This window comes from Salmo salar, chromosome ssa15, assembly GCF_905237065.1.
Source record: "Salmo salar chromosome ssa15, Ssal_v3.1, whole genome shotgun sequence".
Taxonomy (NCBI): Eukaryota; Metazoa; Chordata; class Actinopteri; order Salmoniformes; family Salmonidae; genus Salmo; species Salmo salar.
In genome coordinates, this window is record NC_059456.1 from 2,367,481 (window position 1) to 2,384,562 (window position 17,082).

Genomic DNA, 17,082 nt, shown 5'->3' on the forward strand with positions numbered 1-17,082 from the left:
ATACAAGATTAGAAAAGGAACAAAAATCTCCTAAAAAGCATTACAGAGTATCCGATTCTTGAAATGGTTTGGAAACCCTTGTCGTTGTTTTGCCAGGTGACGTACAGAGACAGGTCTCTGTCTGGTTACTTACTGGGCGTAGTGGACGTGACAGCCCCAGCAGCATCACAGAAGCCTGCCGAATCCACACAAAGTGATGGCTCCTCTGCTCAGCCTCAGGACGTCCCCTCTGCAGGGGCACCTCTCTCAGGTCCGTCAGTTGGTGATTCTCCTATACAGCCTACTATGTGACAGGTTGATTCTCCTATACAGCCTGCTATGTGACAGGTTGATTCTCCTATACAGCCTGCTATGTGGCAGGTTGATTCTCCTATACAGCCTGCTATGTGGCAGGTTGATTCTCCTATACAGCCTGCTATGTGGCAGGTTGATTCTCCTATACAGCCTGCTATGTGGCAGGTTGATTCTCCTATACAGCCTGCTATGTGACAGGTTGATTCTCCTAAACATCCTGCTATGTGACAGGTTGATTCTCTTAAACAGCCTGCTATGTGCCAGGTTGATTCTCCTATACAGCCTGCTATGTGACAGGTTGATTCTCCTATACAGCCTGCTATGTGACAGGTTGATTCTCCTATACAGCCTGCTATGTGGTACGTTGATTCTCCTATACAGCCTGCTATGTGGCAGGTTGATTCTCCTATACAGCCTGCTATGTGGCAGGTTGATTCTCCTATACAGCCTGCTATGTGACAGGTTGATTCTCCTATACAGCCTGCTATGTGACAGGTTGATTCTCCTAAACATCCTGCTATGTGGCAGGTTGATTCTCTTAAACAGCCTGCTATGTGACAGGTTGATTCTCCTATACAGCCTGATATGTGACAGGTTGATTCTCCTACACAGCCTGCTATGTGACAGGTTGATTCTCCTATACAGCCTGCTATGTGGCAGGTTGATTCTCTTATACAGCCTGCTATGTGGCAGGTTTATTCTCCTATACAGCCTGCTATGTGGCAGGTTGATTCTCCTATACAGCCTGCTATGTGGCAGGTTGATTCTCTTATACAGACTGCAATGTGGCAGGTTGATTCTCCTATACAGCCTGCTATGTGGCAGGTTGATTCTCCTATACAGCCTGCTATGTGGCAGGTTGATTCTCCTACACAGCCTGCTATGTGGCAGGTTGATTCTCCTACACAGCCTGCTATGTGGCAGGTTGATTCTCTTAAACAGCCTGCTATGTGACAGGATGATTCTCCTATACAGCCTGATATGTGACAGGTTGATTCTCCTAAACATCCTGCTATGTGGCATGTTGATTCTCCTAAACAGCCTGCTATGTGACAGGTTGATTCTCCTAAACAGCCTGCTATGTGACAGGTTGATTCTCCTATACAGCCTGATTTATGTGACAGGTTGATTCTCCTATACAGCCTGCTATGTGACAGGTTGATTCTCCTATACAGCCTGCTATGTGACAGGTTGATTCTCCTAAACAGCCTGCTATGTGACAGGTTGATTCTCCTATACAGCCTGCTATGTGACAGGTTGATTCTCCTATACAGCCTGCTATGTGGCAGGTTGATTCTCCTATACAGCCTGATTCTCCTACACAGCCTGATTCTCCTAAACAGCTTGCTATGTGACAGGTTGATTCTCCTAAACAGCCTGATATATGACAGGTTGATTCTCTTAAACAGCCTGCTATGTGACAGGTTGGTTCTCCTATACAGCCTCCTATGTGACAGGTTGATTCTCCTATACAGCCTACTATGTGACAGGTTGATTCTCCTATACAGCCTGCTATGTGACAGGTTGATTCTCCTATACAGCCTGCTATGTGGCAGGTTGATTCTCCTATACAGCCTGCTATGTGGCAGGTTGGTTCTCTTAAACAGCCTGCTATGTGACAGGTTGATTCTCCTACACAGCCTGCTATGTGACAGGTTGGTTCTCCTATACAGCCTGCTATGTGGCAGGATGGTTCTCCTATACAGCCTGCTATGTGACAGGTTGATTCTCCTATACAGCCTCCTATGTGACAGGCTGCCTAGTGTCTCTACCTGCCTAACTCTTATTGGCTGATGTTAACTATCATTGTTGTTTACATCTGAGAGAGTGAGAGGAAGTGAGAGGAAAGGAAGGGAGAGAGAGAGGCAGAGAGAGATAAGGGATGGAGAGAGAGAGAGAAGGGGGTGGGGGGGAGGGAGAGAGGGGGAAAGAGGTATGGAGAGGGGGGGGAGGGAGGGAGAGAGTGAGATAGAAAGTGAGGGGGGAGGGAGGGGGGAGAGGGATGGGGAGAGAGAGATGGGGAGAGAGAGGCAGAGCGAGATAAAGGATGGAGAGTGAGAGGGGGGGAAGGGAGAGAGGGGGAGAGGGATAGAGAGAGATGGAGAGAGATGGAGGAGGGAGAGAGCGAGAGAGAGAGGGGGGAAAGAGGGATGGAGAGAGAGGGGGGGAGGGAGAGAGCAGTTCAACAGATAGAGAGTGTGACCGCTGAATCATGTCTTCTATCTTTCAATCATTAATAGGTCTAGACTTTAGGCCTAGGCTATAGTGCACCTGCTGAAGAAACACACACACACAACCTAGTGATGGGATGCAGAAACACACACACACAACCTAGTGATGGGATGCAGAAACACCCACACACAACCTAGTGATGGGATGCAGAAACACACACACACACAACCTAGTGATGGGATGCAGAAACACACACACACACAACCTAGTGATGGGATGCAGAAACACACACACACACAACCTAGTGATGGGATGCAGAAACACACACACACAACCTAGTGATGGGATGCAGAAACACACACACAACCTAGTGATGGGATGCAAAAACACACACACACACACTATGGGAGTAGGAGAAATATGTAAATGAACATTACAGTGTGTGAATTTTACGGTTGGGAATGGTTCATTGGCTAACTCTCACTTCAGAGTTGCCGATAGAGAATAAACATGAGTTTTGAATGAATTCTGTTTTTGTCTCACTCTCTACAGAGTCATCGGCAGTACTCAGAAATATAATGCAAATCAAGTCGATCAGATTAATTGGTGATGAGGAGTTTGTGCCCCATCATATAATGGACCGCTACTGGGACAGTCTTACACAGACACACACTGACGACTGGCTGTTTTAAACTGAACGGAGAGAATGAAGACAATGTTATTCATGTTATATTTCCTTGTTACTGTATCAGCGTTACTTAACACTGTTATCAATGTTGTAATGAAACTCTACTGGGACATTATCACTCAGACTGACACACACAATGACAACTGGCTGTTTTAAACTCTTTATTCCCCATGGAGACACTGAGGACTCATATTAATGTATGATTCACTGTTATCAATGTTATTATTCAAGACGTACAAGTGGGTGTTTTTAGAATGAACTCTTTATCCCACAAAGAGAACTGGACACTCTAGGGCTACTGATGTTATAATTAAGCAATAAGGCACGAGGGGGTGTGTTATATGGCCAATATACTGAGGCTAAGGGTTGTTCTTAAGCACAACGCAATGAAGAGTGCCTGGACACACCCCTTAGCCATGGTATATTGGCCATATACCACAAACCCCCGAGGTGCCTTATTGCTATTATAAACTGGTTAACAACGTAATTAGAGCAGTAAAAGTAAATGTTTTGTCATACCCGTGGTATACGGTCTGATATACCACGGCTGTCAGCCAATCAGCATTCAGGGCTCGAACTACCCAGTTTATAATAACTCTTATGTTACACTAATGTTATAATGTAATGTTTTAAAAATGACTGTTATTTGAACACTTATCAATGTTATGATTTATTGATATTCAAGCCTATCAAAGTAGTTCTATGACGTCACCTTTATAGGTTAATTTGTTCTTCTCACGGTTGCGTTTTTCTCCCAAGTGTTGTTGTTGTGAAGCCTAATTGGTTATTGTGCAGACTAATTGGTTATTGTACAGCCTAATTGGTTATTGTGAAGCCTAATTGGTTATTGTACAGCCTAATTGGTTATTGTGAAGCCTAATTGGTTATTGTACAGCCTAATTGGTTATTGTGAAGCCTAATTGGTTATTGTGAAGCCTAATTGGTTATTGTGAAGCCTAATTGGTTATTGTGAAAACTAATTGATTATTGTGAAGCCTAATTGGTTATTGTGAAGCCTAATTGGTTATTGTTTTTGTGTAAACTAAAGTTGATCCAAATGTGGAACAGGCTCTTTGTAATTCCATTATTATTGGACCTGATTTAGACGTCCACAATTACAGCAAGTTTTATTTTCTTAAGTAAACCATAATTGGATATTATGTTATTGTTAATTGACAGTAAAAAAAAAATTCTAAAGTGTTTAATAAAGAAAATTAAGTAATTATTGAATAAGAAAATTGTTGAATGTGTCCATTTGCTTATTATTTATGAGTGGTGTCTGGTCTGCCTCAGTTTGAAGCATCTAAGAAATATGTGAAACATAAAACTTAATGTAATTTTCCATAGTTCGGCCGGTGTGTGTGTGTGTCACTCTGCTATGAGTCAGTGCCAGCAGTGGGCGGAGAACTTGACTTTCGCTCGTGTCTCCGTGACTGCCTGCAGTGTGTGTGTGTGTGTCTTCCCCCCCTCTCTCTCTTTCTCACTCTCACTCTGCCACACCTCCCCTCCAAGCCATTGAGCACCAGAGGTCCGGAGAGAGAGGGAGACAGACAGGACTCATGACTGTGCTGAATTTTCCGAATCAAGTTCCTTCACAAATGTGGTAAGTATTTTTCTGTGTCCTCTGCCTTTGTAAGTATTTGTTGTGCTTTATAGTAATAGCCCGTGATTGACAGATTTTTTTTTTTACCTGGAGCAAACTAAGATCTCTACGGCAGATGCTTAAAGTCTTTATATACCAAAAGATGTATAATATTTTTGGGTGGACAAAGTTTTTCGGTGAGGAGTGGGGATCATTTTGAACCACCCTCATTTCCAGGTTATTCTGACTTTTTCCTCTTCTTGTTTTGCTTTAGCAGCACATTAATAGATATTTTTGTCCGACATTACGTTTTGCCTGGCATGAATGTTTAATTTGACTCCAAAAGTGATAAAACATTGATTACTAGTAGAGCTGTGTAGGTTAGTCAAGTATGTCATGAGAGTGCTTTTAGCTTACTGAATTATAGGTTTATGAGACTACGTCCCTGTAATGACAATATATATTAATATCTGTATTACTAGATTATAATTGAAGATACATTTTACTGCTGTGTGTTTTAACTTATAATTAAAGATACATCTTACTGCTGTGTGTTTTAACTTATAATTAAAGATGCATGTTACTGCTGTGTGTTTTAACTTATAATGTAATTCAATTACTTTTTTATGACTAACTTTTGAGTGTATTGTGTAGCGTAAAACACTTTTCTCTCTGTAGGCTGTCTAGTGAGACTTTGGAAAACTTTTTGATGGCACGTAGTAGAAACTCAAAGACGTCTTTAGCGTGCAAGGTATGTACCTTTAGTTTTGATATGAATATTGGTCTATTTCCCCGCTGTGTTTATTTAAATATTGGACTGTCAGACTCCACCCCACAGTTTAGGAACACAGTATATCTTGTTCCATGACAGTACGGTACATTAAAGGACCTTTTTCCACGAGTGTGTGTCTGCACATGCGCGCGTTGTAGCGTGTGGCATGGCACAGAACTGTTACATGAACACGATACCCCCGTATGAATATGTCTTAATGCATGCATGTTATCACACTGCTATTATAGATCATATTACTGTAGAGAGAGAGAGACCATAATGCCTGTATGTTATCACACAGCTAATAGTCATTTATGTCATGTTGCCCCCTCTCTACAGAATGAAAACTATGCGCTTAAAGATGCACTGTGTAGAAATCTCTCCAGCATTTCCTGGTTGCTAAAATTCTAATAGTTTGCCTAATTTCAGTTTGTAACATAGAAAATAAGTATAGTTGTAACGGCGTTCGTCGGAAGAAGTGGACCAAAGCGCAGCGTGGTAAGTGCTCATGATTTATTAAACAAAGAAAACACACTAACAAAAACAAAAAGCCAACAATTCCGTCAGGTACAAAACAGAAAACAACTACCCACAAACACAGGTGGGAAAAAGGCTGCCTAAGTATGATTCCCAATCAGAGACAACGATAGACAGCTGCCTCTGATTAGGAACCATACTCGGCCAAAACAAAGAAATACATGACATAGAATGCCCACCCCACACCCTGACCTAACCAAATAGAGAAATAACACAGCTCTCTAAGGTCAGGGCGTGACAATAGTATAGAGAATCATTGCACCATCTAAACCGCTGTGAAATATATATTTCAATAACCAAAAATATTGTATTTTCAGCTGTTTGAAGCTGATGTACAAAACCGAAAGTATAGATGCTAAATAGAATTGATCTACCGCTTCTTAGACTTGCTTTCGATGACAGATCTATAACTCATATTTCTACGTGAATTTGGTAGGTCGCCCAATTAGTTACATATTGCCTCTTAAAAGAGTAACTTTCATGATTTACATTTTTATTTTATTGAAAACCAGATGTTTTAGGCTTAGTTATAGTGAAACGCGTCAATTCTGGTCTTCATTTTGACAGTTCATTGCAAAACTGATACATTTTGGTCTTTGAGTAGTAAATCTAGCTCTTGTTGCATGTATCGCAGCAGTTCTCAAACTAGGGGTTGCGGCCCCATGTGGGGTCAGCTGATATGAAAATGGGGTAGCGGGAGAATTTCCAAAATCCTGGTAAAAAATAAATACAAAATAAAATATTATATTGTCTGTCTCTCAAAATCATTGTAATGAGATTAACCTTAAAAATCTAAATGAAAATTTGTCAAATGTAAAAGTTAAAATTCAACTACAGAACACCCTTAGATCCTGGGAAAGGCCACACTTGCCCATTCAACTTGAATCATTCCTACAGTGAATGGCTAAGCCGCTACAGTATGAAACCACACACTAATGCAGAGACTTAATATTACTGGCCACGATTGTTATGTTAAAAACAATGTGTGGGCAGGCAGAGGCACAGCAATTCACATCAATACCTTTGTCAGATAACACTGTGAAACTAAGAATGTATGCTATAGCTAGCATGCCTGAATGCCTCAAAAACAACCCACCTTATGCTCTCCAAATGGACGTTAGCTGTGAGGGTCGAGATGCCCATGCATTGACTTTAGTTCGCTACTTGTCTGGGGATGCTATTCATGAGGACATATTGTTCTGCCTCACGATTACCGAGCATGAAACGGTACAGGGGATGTTCAGTGTGCTCCGATGTTATATTGACGAAAATATTCATGGGATCGAATGGTGGGCTTTTGCACAGATGAGGCACCATCAATCATAGGACTGCAGGCAGGCCCTCTGTCATATATATATGGACACATTGTATGATATACCCACTGAGCTATAATGGATTCACCGAGAGCAACTAGCGGCAAAAGAGCTGAGCGCAGAACCCGGAGATATGCAGCAGGTAACTTCGATTGTAAACTACAAAGCAAAAAAACTATATGGAGATATCAGAGCATGACTGTTTTATTTCACTTGGCTCGGTGGTTATCGAGGTGAAGGGTTTAAATATGTTTTGAATTGAGAGAGGAACTGTGGTCATTCACAATGGATGTAAAAAAAAAAGACTTTGTTGACTTTCTGTGTAATGAAAATAAAATGTCTCCTTGCCAATGCAACAGACATATTTTGTGAAACTGAACGCAAGCATGCAGGGGAAAATACAAAACAATTCTACAGATGAGTGACCGAATCAGCGAAATCCGTTTCACTGTGATCATGGCTCAGTTGACATCCCGGTAAGTGAAATCGAACAGCTGGTCGAGCTGTCACGTGGCCAAATGCTTCAGACCATGCGTTCACGGGTCACTATGGAGGAAATTCGGTTCCTGACTCAAAAGAGAATACTGTGCCATCTCTCTCCGACCGGGACGCTGATGCAGTGCTGTCTGCATTAAAAACATATCGATCCAGGTTGGATGTGACGGGAGAGATGTGGTTCTCACTGTCGACCACACCCCCTGACTTTGTGAAGCTCCGTCGCAACATCCATCAAGTCCCCATCTCATTAGTGGTGATGAAATAAGATTTTCAATTGACTCTCGGAGCCCTACATGAAACGTATATGATGGTGAGTTGAGAATACAATCAGAAATATTGTTAGAATGTTTTGCAATTGACTGTCATAGCTCCAATTAAAAAAAAGTAAACATGCTTTTTTTTCCCCCACATGGTTGTGTTCGCCAGAATTGTCAGATATCAAAATGGGGTCGTAGGACAAAACAGTTTGGGAACCCCTGGCCTAGCGCTTCAACTCTACCGTTGAAATCGAAATGTAGAGGCACCTTGAGAAGGTACCCCTACCTCATCTCAAGGTAGTGGTTTGGTGTGAAATACACTCCCTTCTAGACAGTGGTGTAAAGTACTTAAGTAAAAAATAATAATAATTTAATAGTCGTTTTTTGGGTTTCTGTAGTTTACTATTTATATTTGGGATAACTTTTACTTCACTTCATTCCTAAAGAAAATAGTGTACTTTTTACTCAATACATTTTCCCTGACACCCAGAAGTGCTCATTGCATTTTGAATGCTTATAGAAAGACAGGAAAATTGTCAAATTCACGCACTTATTAAGAGAATACCCCTGGTCATCCCTACTACCTATGTTCTGATGGACTCAGTAAACACACATGCTTTGTTTGTAAGTTATGTCTGAGTGTTGGAGTGTGACCCTGGCTATCTGTATATTATGTCTGAGTGTTGGGGTATGCCCCCTGGCTATCTGTAAGTTACAGTGCCTTGCGAAAGTATTCGGCCCCCTTGAACTTTTCGAGCTTTTGCCACATTTCAGGCTTCAAACATAAAGATATAAAACTGTAATTTTTTGAGAAGAATCAACAACAAGTGGGACACAATCATGAAGTGGAACGAAATTTATTGGATATTTCAAACTTTTTTAACAAATAAAAAACTGAAAAAATGCCCGTGCAAAATTATTCAGCCCCCTTAAGTTAATACTTTGTAGCGCCATCTTTTGCTGCGATTACAGCTGTAAGTCGCTTGGGGTATGTCTCTATCAGTTTTGCACATCGAGAGACTGACATTTTTGCCCATTCCTCCTTGCAAAACAGCTCGAGCTCAGTGAGGTTGGATGGAGAGCGTTTGTGAACAGCAGTTTTCAGTTCTTTCCACAGATTCTCGATTGGATTCAGGTCTGGACTTTGCCATTCTAACACCTGGATATGTTTATTTGTGAACCATTCCATTGTAGATTTTGCTTTATGTTTTGGATCATTGTCTTGTTGGAAGACAAATCTCCGTCCCAGTCTCAGGTCTTTTGCAGACTCCATCAGGTTTTCTTCCAGAATGGTCCTGTATTTGGCTCCATCCATCTTCCCATCAATTTTAACCATCTTCCCTGCCCCTGCTGAAGAAAAGCAGGCCCAAACCATGATGCTGCCACCACCATGTTTGACAGTGGGGATGTGGTGTGTTCAGGGTGATGAGCTGTGTTGCTTTTACGCCAAACATAACGTTTTGCATTGTTGCCAAAAAGTTCGATTTTGGTTTCATCTGACCAGAGCACCTTCTTCCACATGTTTGGTGTGTCTCCCAGGTGGCTAGTGGCAAACTTTAAACAACACTTTTTATGGATATCTTTAAGAAATGGCTTTCTTCTTGCCACTCTTCCATAAAGGCCAGATTTGTGCAGTATACGACTGATTGTTGTCCTATGGACAGAGTCTCCCACCTCAGTTGTAGATCTCTGCAGTTCATCCAGAGTGATCATGGGCCTCTTGGCTGCATCTCTGATCAGTCTTCTCCTTGTATGAGCTGAAAGTTTAGAGGGACGGCCGGGTCTTCGTAGATTTGCAGTGGTCTGATACTCCTTCCATTTCAATATTATCGCTTGCACAGTGCTCCTTGGGATGTTTAAAGCTTGGGAAATCTTTTTGTATCCAAATCCGGCTTTAAACTTCTCCACAACAGTATCTCGGACCTGCCTGGTGTGTTCCTTGTTCTTCATGATGCTCTCTGCGCTTTAAACGGACCTCTGAGACTATCACAGAGCAGGTGCATTTATACGGAGACTTGATTACACACAGGTGGATTCTATTTATCATCATTAGTCATTTAGGTCAACATTGGATCATTCAGAGATCCTCACTGAACTTCTGGAGAGAGTTTGCTGCACTGAAAGTAAAGGGGCTGAATAATTTTGCACGCCCAATTTTTCAGTTTTTTATTTGTTAAAAAAGTTTGAAATATCCAATAAATTTCGTTCCACTTCATGATTGTGTCCCACTTGTTGTTGATTCTTCACAAAAAATTACAGTTTTATATCTTTATGTTTGAAGCCTGAAATGTGGCAAAAGGTCGAAAAGTTCAAGGGGGCCGAATACTTTCGCAAGGCACTGTATGTCTGAGTGTTGGAGTGTTCCCCCTGGCTATCTGTAAGTTATGTCTGAGTGTTGGAGTGTTCCCCCTGGCTATCTGTAAGTTATGTCTGAGTGTTGGAGTGTTCCCCTGGCTATCTGTATATTATGTCTGAGTGTTGGAGTGTTCCCCCTGGCTATCTGTAAATTATGTCTGAGTGTTGGAGTGTTCCCCCTGGCTATCTGTAAATTATGTCTGAGTGTTGGAGTGTGACCCTGGCTATCTGTAAATTATGTCTGAGTGTTGGAGTGTTCCCCCTGGCTATCTGTAAATTATGCCTGAGTGTTGGAGTGTTCCCCCTGGCTATCTGTAAGTTATGTCTGAGTGTTGGAGTGTGCCCCCTGGCTATCTGTAAATTATGTCTGAGTGTTGGAGTGTGCCCCCTGGCTATCTGTAAATTATGTTGGAGTGTGACCCTGGCTATCTGTAAATTATGTTTGAGTGTTGGAGTGTGCCCCCTGGCTATCTGTAAGTTATGTCTGAGTGTTGGAGTATGCCCTCTGGCTATCTGTAAATTAAAAAAATAAGAAAATGTGCCTTCTGGCTAAGGCACATTTCCGCATATGACCAAATTCTACGTTTTTCGCTTACCGTTTCATACACATCTATGGTTTTACGAAGAAGAATTTAAAAAAACATGTAGGCTTTGAGGATTATACATTTATATTCTTAGCTACATCTGTCGTAACAAGAAATCGATGACGACTGTGGTCATGTTAACTCGCTAACAGTTGGCGCATAGGTCAGTGGCTGTGCGTTTTAATCCCACATGAGGCAGATATCATTTCCCCCCCAAATCCTTTATTTACAACATCCATCCCGTTCCCACACGTTTATAATTCTGAAAAGTGAAAGCCTACCTGTGAGAGGGGTCGCCCTGGTAGTAGTTCTAGGTTTTTATACAGTACCAATCTGTGACTTAATTTGACCATTGGGAAAAGAGCTACTGTGTAAATACTGCAATGTGGGTTGGATTGAATTGAGCCCCTAATCTTAATTTTCAAGGTGATGATTGCACTTTTCTTCCCTACACAATTGCAAGTGGCAATAGATGTCAGGAACGAGCAGCCTTACCACTGTGAGCTAAGCAGTATTTGCTTGCAATGTACATTATTTTATTATCAGAGCATGTCAGTAGACTTCTGGTAAGTATGTTTACCCACCCCCAAAATATATATTCATGATAAATTCCCACCCGCAACTTCTCACCTGAATGCATTTTATAATATTTTTTGGAAAGCGTTGGGCAAAGGCTGAAATTGGGTAGTTAGCCTAATAACATGCTTTTCTTATTAAACTTATGTTAATAGTGACATAATAGTGTTATGTTTGTTACAGTGCATTTGCTCATTGACACTGTTCATGTTTCTTCTTCTTCTTCTGCAGAATGAAAATAAGATGTGCCCTGTTCCATAAATTGAGACAGAGGTGCTTCCTGTTGTCCCTGGCCCTGCTGCTGCTGTGTCTGCTGAAGCTGTTCTATGCCAAAGTAACTTTGAGGAACAGCTTCTACATCGAGCCCTATGGAATCACAGACCGCTCCTCACAGAACCACAACCACCAGTACAACATCAACTGCACCGCCATCTATCAACTGGACCCTGTGGAGGTAGATTGATAGATTTAATATATTTGACCATTTTAAATATGTAAAAAAAATAATTATACATTTCAAAATAACTATAAAGGATAAGATGGTAAAGTCATATATTTTTCCATTATGATCCTTGTGTCAAAGGTAGGGAAGTCATTGGAGATCAGACGTAAAGTCATTGTGGACTTGGAGGATGACCGCCTCGTGTCTTTAACCTCAGACTGTCAGAGGTACTTGTGCTTTCTGTACAGTACTTTTGTAACTTGCCTTTGTTTTCTATGTATTTATATTGACTGTGAATTTATTGTGACTGTTTTTAATGTTGTGAGTATTTTGTAAGTGTTTTTCTATGGTTTTTCTATATTTCCCCCTTTGGTGATTTATAAAGTACTATTGCATCTCTCATATCTTCTAATCTCAGGTACATCGAGACGAGAGGATATGACGTCATCCCAGTGTCGGAAGAGGAGCGGGGGTTCCCGCTGGCGTACTCCCTGGTGGTGCATAAGAACGCTGCCATGGTCGAGAGGATCTTCAGGGCCACCTACGCCCCTCACAACCTCTACTGCATTCACTATGACCAGAAGGTAGGGTCGGCAGCCAGGTAGCCTAGAGAAGGTAGGGCCGGCAGCCAGGTAGCCTAGAGAAGGTAGGGCCGGCAGCCAGGTAGCCTAGAGAAGGTAGGGCCGGCAGCCAGGTAGCCTAGAGAAGGTAGGGCCGGCAGCCAGGTAGCCTAGAGAAGGTAGGGTCGGCAGCCAGGTAGCCTAGAGAAGGTAGGGCCGGCAGCCAGGTAGCCTAGAGAAGGTAGAGGAAATTGGAGGGGATTTGTGCTGACTACTTGAGGGGTTTTAGTGATCTGTGTGTATTGGGAAGAGTTGGGTACAGCAGCAGACACATTTTTGTCTCCTACAGTGAGGGAAAAAAGTATTTGATCCCCTGCTGATTTTGTACGTTTGCCCACTGACAAAGAAATGATCAGTCTATAATTTTAATGGTAGGTTTATTTGAACAGTGAGAGACAGAATAACAACAAAAAAATCCTGAAAAACGCATGTCAAAAATGTTATAAAAGGATTTGCATTTTAATGAGGGAAATAAGTATTTCACCCCCTCTCAATCAGAAAGATTTCTGGCTCCCAGGTGTCTTTTATACAGGTAAACGAGCTGAGATTAGGAGCACACTCTTATAGGGAGTGCTCCTAATCTCAGTTTGTTACCTGTATAAAAGACACCTGTCCACAGAAGCAATCAATCAATCAGATTCCAAACTCTCCACCATGGCCAAGACCAAAGAGCTCTCGAAGGATGTCAGGGACAAGATTGTAGACCTACACAAGGCTGGAATGGGCTACAAGACCATCGCCAAGCAGCTTGGTGAGAAGGTGACAACAGTTGGTGCGATTATTCGCAAATGGAAGAAACACAAAAGAACTGTCAATCTCCCTCGGGCTGGGGCTCCATGCAAGATCTCACCTTGTGGAGTTGCAATGATCATGAGAACGGTGATGAATCAGCCCAGAACTACACGGGAGGATCTTGTGAATGATCTCAAGGCAGCTGGGACCATAGTCACCAAGAAAACAATTGGTAACACACTACGCCGTGAAGGACTGAAATCCTGCAGCGCCCGCAAGGTCCCCCTGCTCAAGAAAGCACATATACATGCCCGTCTAAAATTTGCCAATGAACATCTGAATGATTCAGAGGACAACTGGGTGAAAGTGTTGTGGTCAGATGAGACCAAAATGGAGCTCTTTGGCATCAACTGAACTCACCGTGTTTGGAGGAGGAGTAATGCTGCCTATGACCCCAAGAACACCATCCCCACCGTCAAACATGGAGGTGGAAACATTATGCTTTGGGGGTGTTTTTTCTGCTAAGGGGACAGGACAACTTCACCGCATCAAAGGGACGATGGACGGGGCCATGCACCGTCAAATCTTGGGTGAGAACCTCCTTCCCTCAGCCAGGGCATTGAAAATGGGTCGTGGATGGGTATTCCAGCATGACAATGACCCAAAACACACGGCCAAGGCAACAAAGGAGTGGCTCAAGAAGAAGCACATTAAGGTCCTGGAGTGGCCTAGCCAGTCTCCAGACCTTAATCCCATAGAAAATCTGTGGACGGAGCTGAAGGTTCGAGTTGCCAAACGTCAGCCTCGAAACCTTAATGACTTGGAGAAGATCTGCAAAGAGGAGTGGGACAAAATCCCTCCTGAGATGTGTGCAAACCTGGTGGCCAACTACAAGAAACGTCTGACCTCTGTGATTGCCAACAAGGGTTTTGCCACCAAGTACTAAGTCATGTTTTGCAGAGGAGTCAGATACTTATTTCCCTCATTAAAATGCAAATCAATTTATAACATTTTTGACATGCGTTTTTCAGGATTTTTTTGTTGTTATTCTGTCTCTCACTGTTCAAATAAACCTACCATTAAAATTATAGACTGATCATTTCTTTGTCAGTGGGCAAACGTACAAAATCAGCAGGGGATCAAATACTTTTTTCCCCCACTGTATATGGATTATTGATAGGCGTCTTCTTATCCTTCTAGTCCTCTCAGAGCTTCATAGCAGCCATGAGGAACTTGGCTCACTGCTTCCCCAACCTTTTCCTAGCCTCCAAGCTGGAGTCAGTGCAGTACGCCCACATCACACGGCTTAACGCCGACCTCAACTGCCTCAATGACCTGTTAGAAAGGTCAGAGGTCAAGTGGAAGTATGTCATCAACCTCTGCGGCCAGGACTTCCCCCTCAGGTAAAACACCCCCTCCCCTCCCCACACTTTTACAGATTATCTTACTCATAGTAATATTGTTTTAATAATGTTTTATTGTCACATACACTGGATAGATGTAGTGAAATGTGTTGTTTTACAGGGTCAGCCATAGTAGTACGGCGCCTCTGGAGCCAATTAGGGTTAAGTGCCTTGCTCAAGAGTACATCGACAGATTATAGTTCTAGTCCTTATCTGTAGTCTTTTAAAATCGTACTTATAGTCATATACTCCTGAAATGGCAACCCTACTCTGGTCAGTAGTACACAGTATAGTCTTTATCTGTAAAGTCTTGAAAAGCACTGTACAAATGAAATGTATGATTATTATTATCATTAGGTCGAACGGTGAGCTGGTGTCGGAGCTGCAGGCGCTGAACGGTGCCAACATGCTGGAGACCTCCCGTCCCAGCGAGCTGAAGAAACAGCGCTTCCGTTTCCAGCACCAGCTGAAGGATGTGCCCTACGAGTACCGCCGCTTACCCGTCCGAACCACACAGGCCAAGACGCCGCCGCCGCACGACATTGAGATGTTCATCGGCAGCGCCTACTTCGTCTTGTCCCGTGACTTTGTCCGTTACGTCGAAACCAGCCGGGTGGCGAGGGACTTCCTGGAATGGTCAGCTGACACTTACTCTCCGGATGAACACTTCTGGGCGACGTTGACGAGAATCCCCGGTGTACCGGGAGAGATCTCCCGGTCTGCCCCAGATGTAACAGACTTGAAAAGTAAGACACGTCTGGTGAAATGGAATTATCTGGAAGGGTCTCTGTACCCTCCCTGCACTGGGACTCACATGAGGAGTGTCTGTATATATGGGGCTGCAGAGCTGCGATGGTTGCTAAACTATGGCCACTGGTTCGCTAACAAGTTTGACCCCAAAGTTGACCCGGTGCTTATCAAGTGCTTGGAGGAGAAATTGGAAGAGAAACGTAGGCAATGAAAAGGAAAAACAACTGTAAATGAAATGGGATGGGATGGGAGAATCGGTTCATTTGTTGGTTTATATGGACGATTTACCCAGCCTGCAGATGAGGTACTTTGCTCCTCTATCAACTAACTGTAAGGAATAAGACTAATTCTGAAGTGGCGGGATTTTCTTCTTTTACAAAAAAATAACTTTTTATGTCTATTGAATACGAGTTCAAACTAGTTGAACCCCACTGAAAATGAAGTGTTGAAGTTCAATTGAACTGTTCGAATAAAAGGCTTCGCCCAACTGTTCTTTAATGATGTCCAAGATGGATGTTTCAGAGGATAGTGAAACAAGACGATCGATGGCCAAAATATCTACACTGCTAGTTCTGTCACGGATATCGCAAAGAACTTGTTACTGTTGCAATAACACCTAATGGAATGTCTCATCTTGATACCAGAGCCAATGAGAAATGCATGTAGATTGAATAGACGGTAATTTATGTTATTCTCTAAGATGCTCTCACGTAGGTAAAATGTTATACTCTTTACCAAACCAACAATACCAAAGACACTCAACTGTAACAAAACGGCACATCAAAGCTGGATGTCAGGTTTTTATACATTTTCATGGAAACACTTTTTTTTTTGTATTTTAGTATTAAGAATTAGTGTTTTAGTATTTATCATCTAAATGATAGTATATATTTGTAGAGAAGGGAGTTTGATACAGCAGTAATGCAACAAGGTTTATATCTCTAAGTATAAATTATTTGTTTCTTAATAAATCTATCACTCTGAATAGTTTCTTAAGGCATAATTCATGAAGTGGTTTTACTTGGTCAGTGTATCTTGTTCCCTACCCTAGCTCACTGTCTATCCATAAGTAGGCACACACTAAGACCTATATAGTACCTGAAGTTTAGGAAGTTTAATGTGATAACTAGGCTTTGTTCTGTATTGAGGTAAATTCAGTGTTGTGTTTTGGGGTAGACACACTGTTATATGCTGGTATTCCCCTCACACTACCTGCTGCAGTTGTACTTGTACTTCTTGATACAAACTGATGTTTTAATCTCCTCTGTGACGAGTCCACAGCCCAGAGCTCCGAAGACCGAGGACTCTGCAGCACTAATATACATCAACTCTGCATTGGCCGGGCGGGAGGAGACCAGCCACTACAGCTCAGGCTGCCTAGTGTCTGGTCTACATTCTGACTCCTGGCACAGTCCTCAGAGTGCAGTTAGAGATGGAGGGAGGGAGAGATGGAGGGAGGGAGGGATGGAAGGGGGAAAGGAGGGAGGGGGGATAGGGAGAGAAGAAG

At 42.5% G+C, this 17,082-nt stretch overlaps 2 protein-coding genes across 5 annotated transcripts in view; both read left to right on the top strand.

Annotated features, from left to right (window-relative positions):
- Nucleotides 1–4,373, top strand: part of LOC106570830 (uncharacterized) — a 103,732-nt gene extending 99,359 nt beyond the window's left edge. The window contains exons 21-22 of one of the 2 annotated variants that reach the window (XM_045695346.1): nucleotides 97–250; nucleotides 3,019–4,373. In XM_045695346.1, the coding sequence (XP_045551302.1) occupies nucleotides 97–250; nucleotides 3,019–3,158 (294 nt within the window). In that variant the 3' untranslated portion in view covers nucleotides 3,159–4,373. Of the gene's footprint in view, nucleotides 1–96; nucleotides 251–3,018 lie in introns of those variants that run through there. The other variant, XR_006759097.1, reaches the window with a different exon arrangement.
- A 246-nt stretch (nucleotides 4,374–4,619) lies between these two features.
- On the top strand, nucleotides 4,620–16,560 carry LOC106570831 (beta-1,3-galactosyl-O-glycosyl-glycoprotein beta-1,6-N-acetylglucosaminyltransferase 4). 3 transcript variants are annotated; one of them, XM_014143387.2, is made up of 8 exons: nucleotides 4,621–4,757; nucleotides 5,415–5,487; nucleotides 5,848–6,006; nucleotides 11,860–12,082; nucleotides 12,212–12,297; nucleotides 12,489–12,654; nucleotides 14,623–14,825; nucleotides 15,183–16,560. In XM_014143387.2, the coding sequence occupies exons 4-8, from the start codon at nucleotides 11,861–11,863 to the stop codon at nucleotides 15,784–15,786; spliced, it is 1,281 nt and encodes a 426-aa protein (XP_013998862.1). In that variant the 5' UTR covers nucleotides 4,621–4,757; nucleotides 5,415–5,487; nucleotides 5,848–6,006; nucleotide 11,860; the 3' UTR covers nucleotides 15,787–16,560. The 3 variants fall into 3 exon arrangements, with proteins under 3 accessions (XP_013998861.1, XP_013998862.1, XP_013998863.1); XM_014143388.2 differs by having other exon boundaries at nucleotides 5,938–6,006; XM_014143386.2 differs by lacking the exon at nucleotides 5,848–6,006 and having other exon boundaries at nucleotides 4,620–4,757.
- Nucleotides 16,561–17,082: the final 522 nt, after the last annotated feature.